The sequence below is a fragment of the Tenrec ecaudatus genome, chromosome 17 (assembly GCF_050624435.1).
Source record: "Tenrec ecaudatus isolate mTenEca1 chromosome 17, mTenEca1.hap1, whole genome shotgun sequence".
Classification (NCBI taxonomy): domain Eukaryota; kingdom Metazoa; phylum Chordata; class Mammalia; order Afrosoricida; family Tenrecidae; genus Tenrec; species Tenrec ecaudatus.
In genome coordinates, this window is record NC_134546.1 from 59,059,630 (window position 1) to 59,073,497 (window position 13,868).

At 45.9% G+C, this 13,868-nt stretch overlaps 1 protein-coding gene across 1 annotated transcript in view; it reads left to right on the forward strand.

Annotated features, from left to right (window-relative positions):
- The first annotated feature begins 1,640 nt into the window (after nt 1-1,640).
- The window catches only part of UACA (uveal autoantigen with coiled-coil domains and ankyrin repeats), a 101,392-nt gene continuing 89,164 nt past the window's right edge, over nt 1,641-13,868 (forward strand). The window contains exon 1 of the mRNA XM_075535987.1: nt 1,641-1,862. Coding sequence (XP_075392102.1) covers nt 1,782-1,862 — 81 coding nt within the window. The 5' untranslated portion in view covers nt 1,641-1,781. The remainder of the gene's footprint in view (nt 1,863-13,868) is intronic.

Here is a 13,868-nt window from a genome sequence, read left to right on the forward strand (position 1 = left end):
TATAGCTCCATTTCCCTAACCCCTAATCTTCTCATCTTTGCTTTTGTGTAGCTGTGGACCTTCTGGTCTCCTATTAGTAAGGCACCCATGTTATAGGCTAGTTCCTTTAGGTGGTGTGCCCGTCTACTATTTTACTGGGAGGTGACCTCAGTGGATAGACTCAGTTCTAGGTTGAAGGAGCATTGCAGGACAATAGTCTCAGGGAGTCCTGTATTGTTCCAATTTATCTGCTTTTTTAAAAATTAAGAATTTGAGTTCTGTTCCATATTTTTTCCCCCATTCTGCCTGGGACCTAGTAGTGTGGTCAGTAGTGTTAGCCAGGCACCATCTAGTACTTCTAGTTTCAGGACAGATGAGCTTGTCGCAGCTGAGTTTTAGTTACCTTTTTACTGTGTTGCATCTAGACAAGTAGAGACCTGTGGTTGGTTCTGTCTTACATTGTTGCTCATAAGCTTTTAAGACCCCAGTCATTATCTAACTAGTTTCTTAAGTTGGGCACACACACAGGAATTAATCAAAGAAATGGTTTACATAGTTACAAAGTTGGGCACATTCCAAGTCCCTGGGTCAGATGCCAGGCTGGCGGCTTCTCCTAATTATGTAAGTACATTGGTGATTACTAGATTTATCTGACAAAGCACCGATAATCCTGGCCAGAATATTGCAACTAGGCTGCAGATCCCAATTTTTGTGAACTGTTATGTCAATTGACCATGCTGTCCATGACATACAGTCTTAAATACCTAAGGAAGACTTCTGAGGATGCCACATGAAGAGCAAATGGCGGCGTGTTGCTGCCTGGCTGTTTGTCCAGCTTTCCTTTAAATACTTTGTACTAATCCAGATTTGGGGGTCGTATGAACAAATTAATTTCACTGTATATGTGCAATGCATTTCTACAGCTTTCTTTCTCTTTTTAAAGGAAAGGCTTTATTTTTTTCCCCCTCTGACAACTTACTGGTTTTTTGCTTGTGTGGACCCTTTTCATTGCCCCCAGTTCTGCTTCTTTCCCTCCAAAGTAGTGGGTTCTTCACTCAACAAATCCTATCGGGGCATATTACATGTGGTCTGATGTGAATGTCTTCCAGAATCTCATCTCCCTCCTTTTTAACTGCACGTCCTGTACAGCCCACTTTTCCCTCAGAGGCTGCTGAGCATTTCGAGTGTTGGACGCTCGCTCCCAGGTACGGAGACTTCAGGTGGAGTCCAACCGTGGGAGAGGAAAGGGAACGTGCTGTTTCTGGTAGATTATTGTGCGGGTACCAAGTGACCCAGAGTCATTTCTGGAAGCCAGGGAACTGTGCTTGTGAAAGCGCACGTGGGGAGGAGTCCGGGATGCTGAAAGCAGGGGTGGGCTGAACCCCAGTGTTCGCTTGAGACCCTGAGCCCTGGCACCCAAGTAGGTGGTCTTCCGTAGCTGGGAGAGGAGCCCCGCGCGGCCCTCCACGCCCGGGATCGACGCCCTGCGCAGGAGACCCTAAACTTTCCAGCAGCCGGGAGAGGAAGGGAGTTATGGAATTTAAAAGGGAAGTCCCGCCCTCTTCCCGGATTCCGATTGGCCAGCGCCCGCCCCACCTCTGGCAGGGCCGCGGGCGGATTGGCTGCGGGAGGGGCGCCCCGCGCAGACCTGGAGTCCACGGCCGCCCGCGGCCCCGCGGTGGCAGGTGGGGCCGGTAGCGCCCGCGCCGCCGCCCGTCCTCCCGCGCTCGCCGCCCGCAGGCGTCCAGGTCCGCGCGCGGGGCCGGCGTGCCCGCCCGGAGCGGGACTGCCCGGCCTTGGCCATGAAGAGCCTCAAGTCCCGCCTGCGGAGGCAGGACGTGCCCAGCCCCGCGTCGCCCGGCGCCCCGGCCGCTGCCAGCGCGGTGAGTCCGCGGCCCCGCTTCCCGGCGCGCCCCCCGCGAGCCCCGCGCCACCGGCCCGGGCGCCGCGTGCGCTCCGGGCTCCTCCGCAAGCCGGCGGCCCCGCTCCAGTCCCGCGATCGCGGGGACCCGCCCTGCCGCTGCCGGTCTCCGCACCCGGGCCTCGTAGGGGGACCCTTCTCCGGCACTCCCTCCCGACTTTCCCAACTTCGGGAAGAAGCGGAAACCTCCGTTCCTGGGCCGTCCCTCCCCCGGTGGCTCCCTGCCTCCGAGGGTGCCCCTGCTCCCCACGTCTGGCCGCCTCGGCTGCCCCCCCCCTCCCCGAGCCAGACGTGGGCGCCTCGGTCACCGAGACTCCGGGCCCCGGGCCGCAGGCGGAGTCCCCTGCTTGGGGGTGAGGCCCCCCAAAGGGTCCCGGGCGCCTCCTTTCTCCCGTGACCCCGGGTGTGGACCCCTGAGCCCTGCTGGCTGCGGGGTGGTGGTGGGCTGGCCATGCTGAGGTCACCCTAGTAGGGCTTTGATTTGAGTGGGGCAGATGGGATCGGGAGGGTTGTAACGCGAGTTGGCCGTGGGTGCTGCGCCCTGAGCATGAGAAACTGGGGAGGTGGGTGGCCTGGCGGGCCGTGGGTGCAGACCCCGCCTGGACACCCCTTGACGTTGATCCGCCAGACTTCAGGGTGCACGCGAAGAAGTAAATGGTGGCGGACTCTCATAAATTGGCAGGAGAACAGAAAGCTTAAAAACAGCCTGCTTCCAGATGTTGGGGTTGAGATCATGTGGAAAATGGCAAGGCCATCCGAACGCTTTATTATGAAAATAAAATGCTACTTAAAAAGAGTCCTGAAACTTAGAAACGGAAGGAGATGCAGTCCTCAGATCGCCAGGTTGCTCACTCGCGGTCATTAAAATGGACCTTTGTCACTTGACATAGATGTAAATGACTAGACGCTGTTTGTGAGAATGCTGATTATGTCTTATCCGTCTTTGCTTTGGACTTAAATCAGATTTGTATCTCTGGTGATTTTTCCTTTATAAAGGGAAACGGTGTGAAAACTAGGCTTTTTAATTCCCAATTTTGAAAAAGAGACTAGATTTGGAAGACATGGGATTTTAAGATGTCTAACTAATGAATTCTACAAGCGCATAGAAAAAGAGATTGCTTTCTATTGTTTTTGTAGGAGCCCTGGTGGCAGAGTGGGTTTTGGTGGCCAGCTAACCCCAAGGTCTGCAGTTTAAAGTCAACTTCCTGTAGTGAATTACAGGCTCGGAAACCCACAGCGGCCGCGCTACCCTGTCCTATAGGGTCGCTGTGAGTGAGTCAGAATCAATTCGATGGCAGTGAGGTTTTTGGTGGTTTTGTTTTTGACATTATTTTAAACAATTTTACTAAACTAGTAAGGGCAATGGTATTTTCAGTTCCACAGTGCACCTTCTTTGTAGTACAGAGTGTGTTTGCAGTTTTATACTGTTTTTGTACGTTTATTAGCTTTATTTCCTCTTTTGGATTGGTTTGTGCCAGAGATTCACACCATTCAGTAGAAGTCTGTTGACCTTAACTATTTTCCTTTTAAAACTGTGGAATCTTGAGTGGTTATTCGTATTATCAGTCCGCCAGCTTACATTTTATGTACTTGTAGAGTGAAGAAGTGAGTGCATCTCTCTAAACTGGAATCTTTTCTATAAAAACAAAGTGAACACGTGCTGTTAAAGAACAGATGTGCTTAGAAAAAGTGGCCCTCTTATTTTTAAGTTAAATATTGGAACACATTTTATAATTAAAAAAAACTAAAGCAAACGAGTATGGTAAGTAATAAAACCAAATAAGTATTGATAAAAGAGAATAAATGTGTTGAGAAATAGGTTCTTTATGCTTCTCAATTCATAAACTAAAATCCCCGACGTTACATATGGTGGTTTGTGTATTAATATGATTGAGTTCCTTGAAAAGCAAACTAATTTTTTGCCTTTAAAAGTATTTTAAAAATGCATTTACTTTTGAATAAATAGTATGGTTTAAAATTGGAAATGGACACCATTGTTTACAGCAAAAAGTTCCTTTCCCACCCCTGCCCTTCAGTCACCCCACACCCAACCTCACATGTCACCAGTGTTATCAAATGCCATTGTGTCTGTCACTCCACACACAACTTAGGAGCTCTGGTGACTGCTTCCCACAAGGTCAGCAGTTTGTAACCACCAGCCGCTCTGCAGGAGAAAGATGGGACTTTGTATTCCCAGGAAGAGTTACAGTCTTGGAAACTCACAGGGGCAGTCTGCCCTGGCCTACAGGATGACTGTGAGTCAGCATCAGCTCAGTGACAGCATCTATATGAATTTAGGTATTCACCCATCATTTAGAAATAGAAGCACACGGCTAGCAGTTTGGCCTCTTGCCTCCCCCCTCCCAGACCCCCCAAGTAACAATCCTGGTGCATCCAGAGCTATCGTAGACCGTACTACGATGGATAAGCTTGAATATGTTTTAAGTGTGCGTACACCTAAGGAATCCTGGTAATACTGTGGCTTAGACATTGGACTGCTACCCTCAAGGTTGGAAGTTCAAAGCCATCAGCTGCTCCGTGGGAGAGAGGTGAGGCTGTCTGAAAACCCTATATTGGGCCACTGTGATTTGAAATCAGTGCCATGCGGTGGGCTTGCTTTGGGTTTTGCAAGCATATAAGTAAGGGTAGGTCACAGTGAGGTGGCTGGGCATGGTTTAAAGAGCTTTACCACCAGCCAAAGGATAGCCAGAACCCACCTGGAGACCTCTTAGAAGACCGCCTGACCACCTGCCTCCTAAAGGGTGGAGCCGTTCTGCTCTAGGGTCACCATAGCAATAACGTAATGTTCACAACTCATTGTGCCTAAGAGATGTTTGAATTAGTTGTGTGCTTGCCAAATCTGAAGATATTTGTATTCTAGCAAAACCATAAACTCTTTTTGCTGTTACATTGCCTTTTAAAAATTGTCATTGTATTGTGGGAAAAGATACATGTAACCAAAAGGTTGACATTTGGACCATTTTGAAAGGTACAATTCAGTGGCATTAATTGCTTTCAACATGCGGCGCTACCAGCAATTGCTTTGATTTTTAGTGTCTCACTGAATTGGAGCTTCAGATGTCTGCTGAAAGGGGTGATGAGATGAATACACATGCTACTTCAGATGGAGTCAGTGATACGTACCGTCAATTACCTATACAGCGAGGCTACTTTTGTTCCCTTTCACCTCGCCCTGCCGAGGAGGAAGTTGGAGGTGATTAGGGTTGTGGTGGCTGTGGGTGCCATTGCCTCAGTTCCCACTCAGGGACCCACGTCCAGTAGAAGGAAACCACCTAATCCCTCCCCATCTGCACGCACCATGTGGCGAGGTTTGAGCCCGTAGATGCAGCCCCTGGGGCAATCTACTTTATTGCGGGTCGTCTTCTGTTGCTATGACCCTCTAGTCGACCAAGCATGATTATCCTTCTTCAGGGATTGTCCCTCCTGATAACCTTATGTGCGATGAAGTCCCGACATCCTCGTTTCTAAGAGTGTTCTGGTTGTACTTCTTCCAAGACAGATCTGTGTGTTCCTTTGGCAGCCATGGTATTTACTGTATTCTTCGCCAACACCACCAAGCACCAATTCTTCTCTGACCATCCTGTGTTCTTTGTCCAACTTGCACTTGTGTATGAGGTGACTGAAAATACTGTCACTTAGGTTAGAGGCACTTTAGTCCTCAAGGTGGTATCTTTGCTATTTAGCATTTCAAAGAAGGCTTTTACAGTTGATTGGTCCGGCTTGAGTTTTGACTTGTACTTCCTGGAGCATTCATTGATTGTGGGTCCAAGTAAAATGAAATCCTTGACGTCAATATTTTCTCCGTTTATCATGATGTGACTCATTGGTAATAGTAATAATACCCAATTCGCAGCCATCGAGTCAATTCTGACTCATGGTGACCCTATAGGACAGGGCAGAAGTTCCCCTGTGGGGAACTACTCTTTACAGGAGTAGAAAACCTCATCTTTCTTCTTGTTAGCAACTGGTAGTTTCAAACTGGCACCTTGCAGTTAGCAGTTCCACAGGTAACCACTACGCTACCAGGACAACTCACATCATTCCAGAGCTAGTAAAAATAAATCCATTGTGTCCAAAGATGGACGAGGTGCATATTTAGAAGTACTGCAAACGAAAACATATTATAAGCAGATATTTAGAAAAGAGGTTCCACTTAAGCATCCGCTCAGCTTTTGTAGCTGCGTGCATTCTTGACTGTGACAATAAACTCTTACCTGGGAGAGTTCTATGATGAATATTTTCGCTGCCCTCTTTCTAGGCGGCTATTCCAATAGGACAATGGCTTTTATAAACCAGCAATCAAATATTTCATAAAGCATCTTGCTCATGCCCCAGCACTCCGCAAAAACACTGCTATCTGTAAAAGAATTTAGAGTTATAATTATAGCAACTGAAAAAAATGCTTCAAAAAGCGTCCTCTGGTTCCCACGAGGCACAGAAGTTTGAGAATGTTCTAGAAAGCGTAGGAGATGAGCTGTGGTTTTGTTTTCATTGTTATTTCCAGAGTTAGGACCTTGGTTTTCCATTCAGGGCCAGGAGTATGTTTGAAAAGATGTTAATGTTATTGTTATAACAATGATTTTGAGTAATGTGAATAATTAAAAGCACAAATTGTTACATTTAGTTTAAACTCATACAACTTAATTCAGAACTGTTTACTCATTAACTTAATTAAAACCTCTTACCTTAATTCAAACTCTATTCATCCGGTTTCCAAAATTATCCCAGCCTGGAATGTCTTCAGGATTTTGAAGAACAATCAGAATAAAGAAGCCCTCTTTTATTCTCCTTGCACACAGCGGCGGTTTTGTCCAGAGCATCATGCTGATTTGAATTGCAGAGTTTTACTGCAAGGCCAAAGCAAAGCAGTCAGGTTGCTTTGGTTAGGTCTTTTGGTACATAATAATCCCAGAACTTAAGTGATGAGTAATAAAGATTTTAATTACTGTAAAGATTAAGGGTGGGGTGATGATTATGTGTATTTATCCATCATACATTGTACACATATTTAAAATTAAAAATTATTCATCCAGGAATTGGCTTTTGCTCATCAGTTGCCTTATTTAGTTTCTGAAACATTTGTGGTCCTCTTAGTGAGGCTCAAGAATGAATTAATAATTAGATTTCCTTTTGAAAAATAGACAAGTCCGCATCGGGAGTGGGCAAGGTACAGAGTATGCCTGGGCTACGTTACCACACCAGAAGGCCAGGAGGCTCTCAAAGCCTAGGGCCCTGGGGTGACTTTTCCGGAGCCCCCACCTAGCCAAAGATGGGAGAGTGTACCAGCAAAGATTAAATTGTAGTAGATTGAAAGCTTGACACTCATGACTCTGTAATAATGACTTCAACCAACGACGACAAAACCACAAGCAAGCAGACAAACCTTGATTTTGGAGGGTGCTAGTAGCTGATACGTTCTTTTGAGATTTGGAAAATAAGGGAAATAATTCAACATCTGTCATGCTTTTCTTAAGTGAAATTTCAGGGGCCAAATAGTTGGTGACGGAAATTGCTCTTTATAGCAAATGTTTTATGCCAGCTAGTAGATGAAGGAGGAAATGAATAGATCATGGTTTTATAGCTAGATGTTTGCCATCAGTGATTACTAAAGCCTCAGAAAGAAAGATAATTGGACGTTGTTCATCTCCAGATGGAAATATTAGTGACTCCCTATTAATAACCTTGCCAGCAGAATTAACCTGGATACGACCAGGCATCTCTATCTATCCTTCATTTATGGAAGAGGCCGGGGCACGGGGATGTAAATCTGGGAAAACTGTAGAATACATGGATTGGTTTCCTTCAAAAGCCAACAGTCTAAGCAGAAGAAAAAGGAGTGGAAACCTAGAGATTAAAAGACTTGGGAACCATGTGAATCAAAATATCAGTTGGTGGCATCATTTTCCAAAACCAACCTGACTGCCATCGAGTCGATGCTGACTCATAGCAACCCAGTGGGGCAGGATAGAACCCCTGTGAGTTCTTCCTGTGCCTCTGACGGAGTAGAAAGCCCCAGGTTTCTCCTGAGGAGCAGCTGGTGGTTTGGAACTGCTGACCTTGTGGTTAGCAATTCAACTGGTAACTCCCGTGCTGCCGGGGCTCGTAGACTTCATTTAGCCTTGAATGAGTTATGAAAAGATAAACGCTTTAATTCAGCTAAGGAAATATAAATACCAACCTGATACTCGACGCTCTTGCAGACGGAATATTTGAAAAGCACTGGCTGTGTTTATAGGGTCGATCCTACAGAGGTTCTTTCAGAAGCGCGTTACTAGGGTGGATGTGTGGGTGGGAGGAGTGAGTGGGGGGGTGGAGCTGACATAGTCTGGGCTATGAGTTAATGATTGTAACTGCGTGTTTCATGATGCTAGTGTTTCTATGATATAGTCCCGGCTTGCAAACATCTTATGAGAATTAGAAGAAAACCAAACTAGGAAACTAACACAGTGTGTTGAAGAGCTGTAATTGCTGCGGGGACACGGAGGTGTAGGGTGTGATCAAGGGAAAAAGGCGGAAAGGTGATCTGCGAAGCTGGACCCGAGGAAAGACAGGATGAAGGCTTTCCAGGCAGGAGAAGAGCCAGGCGGTGGGCGGTGTGGCGCTGGCAGAGCCTCTGGAGAGCACACCAGGCGTGGACGTTGACTTGGGTTTTACAGTGAGTGATAGTGCACAGGATGGACTGTGCCCTAATTATATAATGGAATCAGGTCTGGCAGGTGCCCTTGAGGGAAAGCAGGCGCATAACTGAGCCGTTTATGGGACATGGCCGACCGGTGTTTTAAAAGACACCCCCCCCCCCCTTCGCAAAGGGAATCCATGTCCGTAGTAGAAGACAAACCATAGTCGAAGATGAAGTCTGCAGCCATCACCCACCTGCCCTCCGTCATGGGGGATGCTCCTCTGAAAGGTCCCAGACCACCTTTGTGTGAGATCTCGATCCCATCACCAGGGTAAAACCCGAACGCCTTGCACTGAGTCCATACCCCCTCATCGCGCCCTCTAGGGCTCCCCGAGATCGTTTACAGAAACACAGAGCCCACCTTTCTCCCTCGGAGCACCTGGTGGTTTCAAACTGCCGCCCTTGTGGGTCACAGCCCAACTGGTTGTTACCCACTACGCTACCAGGGCTCCTTCATAACAATGGTTACTACGTACTATTTTGACTCACATTTGATTCTACTAAGTTTTATACTTAAACCATGTGCATAATTTGAAGTGATTTGAGGGCATGCATATGTCTTAGTAATAGTATTCAGTGAAACCCCAAAACAACAACAAAACCAAAAAACCCTTGAGTTTTATAAGCGATTTAGTGCTAATAGCTGACGCTTATGGAGCGTGTGTTTTCAGGCACTGTTCTGAGTACTTTAGAGTGCTTCATGTAGACTGACTAGCTCATGTAGGTCTCACAGCAGCCCCAGGGGGAGGGGGCGGCCCCACCATTGTGCAGATGGATGATATGAAGTACCTTAACTTGCCAAGCTTCTGTAGCTAGCAAGGAGAGAGCTAGGGAGTCTGGCTTTGGAGCCCACGTCCTTAACAGTTTGAACAGATCCATTTCAAATGTCAAAGTGTGGGGTTTACACCGTAATCCACATACACTACAACATAATGCTGAAGGGATTTTTTGAAGGCAAAGTTGTTTTCGGTATGCAGAAAACCAGTGTGCATCCCTTCAATGGAGGATGAAATTATTGCATTCTCCGAAGACTTCCTTCCAATCATGGATCCTGTTATTTAAATGTATTTGTCAACCTGATAAGGAAAGACATCACTATTGCTTTAATCCGTGCTTTTTATTTCTAGGGAGTCTGAATATACTTCTGTGCTTATTGGCCTCTTTGATTTCTTGCTTTAGGATTTGTCACTCGATTTTTTTTCCTGTTGATGATTTTTAAAATAATGCTAAAAATATTGAGCTTTCCACCTTTCCTTTTGCTACTTGGACTGTTGGCTCATTGAGAACATTGTGTGTCTGTCTCAGTACAGCTGTGTTGTTACCCCATTTCAGAGCGATTGTGTTTACATAGGGAGCCCCGGCGGCCCAGTGGCTGAGCGCTTGCTACTGACCCACTGGCCGCTCAGCTGGCGAACGATGTTGCTGTCCCTTCCCTAAAGAGTCCAGGCTTGGGGACCTTCTGGGGCCAGTCTCCTCCGACCCACAGGATCTGTAGGAGTTGGGATCTACTGGAGGGTGACAATCGTAAATTACGTTTTATAGTTAATTTTGTGATAATGTGTACTTTAAGATGGCTTCGTAGTCATTGTAGACCAGGGCGCTCACACTGTTTCAGCAGGCGAACTCCTTATAAAATGATCAAGTCAAAGTGATCTACCTACTACAAAAATGCAAACATATATTTATTTTTATTTATTACATTGACTCATAAGCGCATTGAGAATTATTTCTATGTACAATGTATGCTTAGGTACCTTGCATAACTGCATGAGTCCATATTATACAACACCATTAACTATGCACATTTTTTTTCATTACCTGAGTTTACTCTGATGATTTGCACTGAATGGAATGAGCCAGGGATGCATAGTCCGGACAGTAGCTGCCGACAGCCAGCCTCAAGCACACTTCCAAATGATCATCAGTCATGGTGGAATGGGACGTGGACTTAATGAGCTTTATGGGGGAAAAGGCGGATTCAAGTAAATAAGTAGAGGTGAATCATGCAGTCAGGGAGGGAGCACATGTTCTCATGTTTGGGTACCTCTGCCAGTAAGTTCCAGAACTGCGCATGCACTCTGGGCTTCAGCTGAATGTCGGCTTGTAGTGTCAACATCTCCCATCCATATGAAAGTAATACATTTTTGTCTTCTTACTTGGTCCAGCTCCCCCACTCATTTTAGTGCCCTTTCTTACTTTTAAGAGAGAAAAACCAAGGTCTAACAATTGGCGATAGCTTAGCTTTGTCAGTTGTTTGTTCATGTGCTTGACATCTAAGATTGCATCTGATTGGCTGCGCTCTATATCAGTTAAGTGATGAGATTGATGATAGGCTTATGTCTATTTTTTTAATGCCATGCGATCTACCCACCCTACATTTGTGATCGACTAGTAGATCTCGATCGACAGATTGAGCCCCCCTCGTGTAGAGATACTGAAGTCTCTAGTTCATTTCATTTCGTCTTGAATTCTACATCGTTTGATGGTAATACTGTCATGGTGTCCCTTCTGCCTTTTTGCTTCTGTGTGTGACTAGTCATCCATTCCTTCCCTGCTGGAGGGAGGACAGATTGATTTTGCACATTAGGAAAGGTTCCCCTGACCCTCAGAAGCCCTGGAACAACAATTTTGTATTATATAACTGATACAAACCATATACTTTCACATTTGACGTGACATCTGCTTACAGCGGCTCAGGACTGCCTCTGTCGACTTACTGTCTCTAGAACCTTGGCCAGGTAAGTTACTTAACAGCCAGCCACCTGTAAAACGGCGGGAATGGTACCCACTGGGTTGCTATGAGGATCAAGTGAGTTAATCCATGCAAAACCCCTACATCAGTGCCTGGACAACCTACACTCGGTAAATGTTGGCTGCTGCTAATTAGACATTTGCATCTCCTCCAATAATTCCAATTACTTGTAAGGTTCAAGTTCAAAGTTTATTGTAATCAAATATGAGTAAATCAACCCGTTAGGTAGAGGAGATGTTGTCCTACCATCCTTGATTTTAGTTCTCGCTACGTAAGAGCATATGGACTCTGAGAACTGGAAACCTTGGTGCTTAGTGATCCTAACTGCAAGGTCAGCAGTTTGAAACCACGGGGAACCTGTGGCTTTCTGTGCCAGAAAGAGTCCGTCTTGGAAACCCACCGGGCCAGTTCTAGCCTGTCCTAAAGGGCCCTTATGTGTAGCTGTTATCTTGAAAAGTCGTGAGGTTTTGTTGTTTTAAATATTCTGAGAATTCTGTAGAACTAAATACTGTTTGGTTTACAACAATATGTGTGTGTGTGTGTGTGTGTGTGTGTGTGCATGTTTGTATCTAAAAGAGCACCCACGTTTTAGAGGGGTGTCCCGTTTCTACTGTAGAATGCATTGACGTGATCTCTGTGAGTCAGGTTTTTGCTTTCAGCTGCGCGAATAGCTTTTTGTTTTTGAAATCTCAATGATTGGGTTCATTTTCTGTCATGCTGGATTGTGATATTTTGCCGCCCCCCAATATATTTGAACTTGTTTGTCACTAACGACTAGACTTCAAGTCCATCTCAGATCTATTTTCCTTCTTTTATCTACCGGTGTTGAGGTCCAAGGGGTAAGGAATCTGGAGGGATTTTTGTGTGTTTTTAAAGACGCACACTGTACATATTTACACAGCCCATCTTAAAGGAAATCCACAACAATATCCCCTTAAACCCTCTGTCAAGGTGATTATTTTAAAATTAAAACAGGAAGACTACACATGATACCATGCTTTCTGAAGTAAGCAAGAGTGTCTGATTGTCCCTCTGTCCTTGTTTTGTGCTGCTTCTTATCAGTAGGTGCAAAGGTAGGGGTGCTTTGAAAATGAGCCTCCACTCTGGAAGCTTTGTGGGTATGGGTTCTGTGAACTTGGCCAGACACTTACTGATTTGTATGTGAGAAGCCTTTTTCATGAGCGGTCTTTTCAGTGACTTCGCTCTATTTATTTATTTTTAACCATGATACTCTTTTCATATATTAAAAAGCTTTTATTAAAATACTATACATACTCATGTATAAGCGGAATTTTTCAGAACACTATGCAGTTTTTGTGGTAAAATTAGGTGCCTTGATTGATAGCATGGTTGGCTTATATTTTAGTGTATGTGGTAAGTAATACCCACGGCATTCAAAGTAGATAATCTGACTAACAGGGATCTCATAGGACAGAGTACGACTCTCCCCAAAGAGTTTCCAAGGCTGTGTAAATTTCCAGAGTCTGACCCTCACATCTTCTCTTTTAGGAGCAGTTGGTAGGTTTGAACTGTTGTCCTTTGGTTAGTAACTGGGCACCTCACCCCCACATCACCAGGGATCCTCTTTACCTTAGAAGCGGCCAAAGAATGCCCCCTGTAGCTCTTGGAATGGTTAAGTGGAGCAGTGTGTGTGGCACACAGGGCTGAGCTGTGCAGTCTGGGTGACTGGGGCTTGAGTCCTGGTGCTCTGCTTACCAGTGCTGGGACCTTAGGGAGATGACTTCAATGTGTTTGTCTCCTCACTTGGAAAATGGGATGATATCAGGGTTGACTTGGCCCATTGCCTATCTCATAGCAACCCAGTCACTTCCACTTCCACGTGTATCCGTAGAACTGAGTAGCTGGTTTGGCCTTTCTCCCCGGGTGTTGCTGTGTGAACTTCACCTCCATTGGTTAAGTGCCTGGTGTGTGAACTGTTGGCAACCCCGGGGACTCCATCAGATAGAACTCAGTTAGTGTTCTAACAAGCTCACCAGAGGTCACTCCCTTCCCCGCTTTATAATCAGATGAATAGCATTCTTCCTGATTATTCTCTTCCCAATTAATGCATGCTGTCATAGCTTCATTGCAGTGGTGCTCAACCTGTGGGTCGCAATTCCTTTGAGAGCCGAACGACCCTTTCACAGGGGTCGCCCCATTCATCACAGTAGCAAAATGACAGTGATGAAGTAGCAACAAAAATCATGTTCTGGTTGGGGAGTCACCACCACATGAGGAACTGTATGAAAGGGTCGCGGCATGAGGAAGGCTGAGAACCGCTGCTCTATTGGCTTGCTTCTTTGTTCGTATTTGTGGTAAGAAATATCATGACAAAACATTGGCCAATCCAACAGTGTTTACGTAAAAACTTAGTGAGATTGGTTACCTTCATCATGCAGTGCAATCCTTTGTCCCGTTTGCCCCTAGCTAATGGGGACCCCGCGCGAGATGGGACCCGGCCACTGTGACCCCTCATGCTTTCACTGGCTGACGTTTCAGAAGTCGGGTCCCAGACT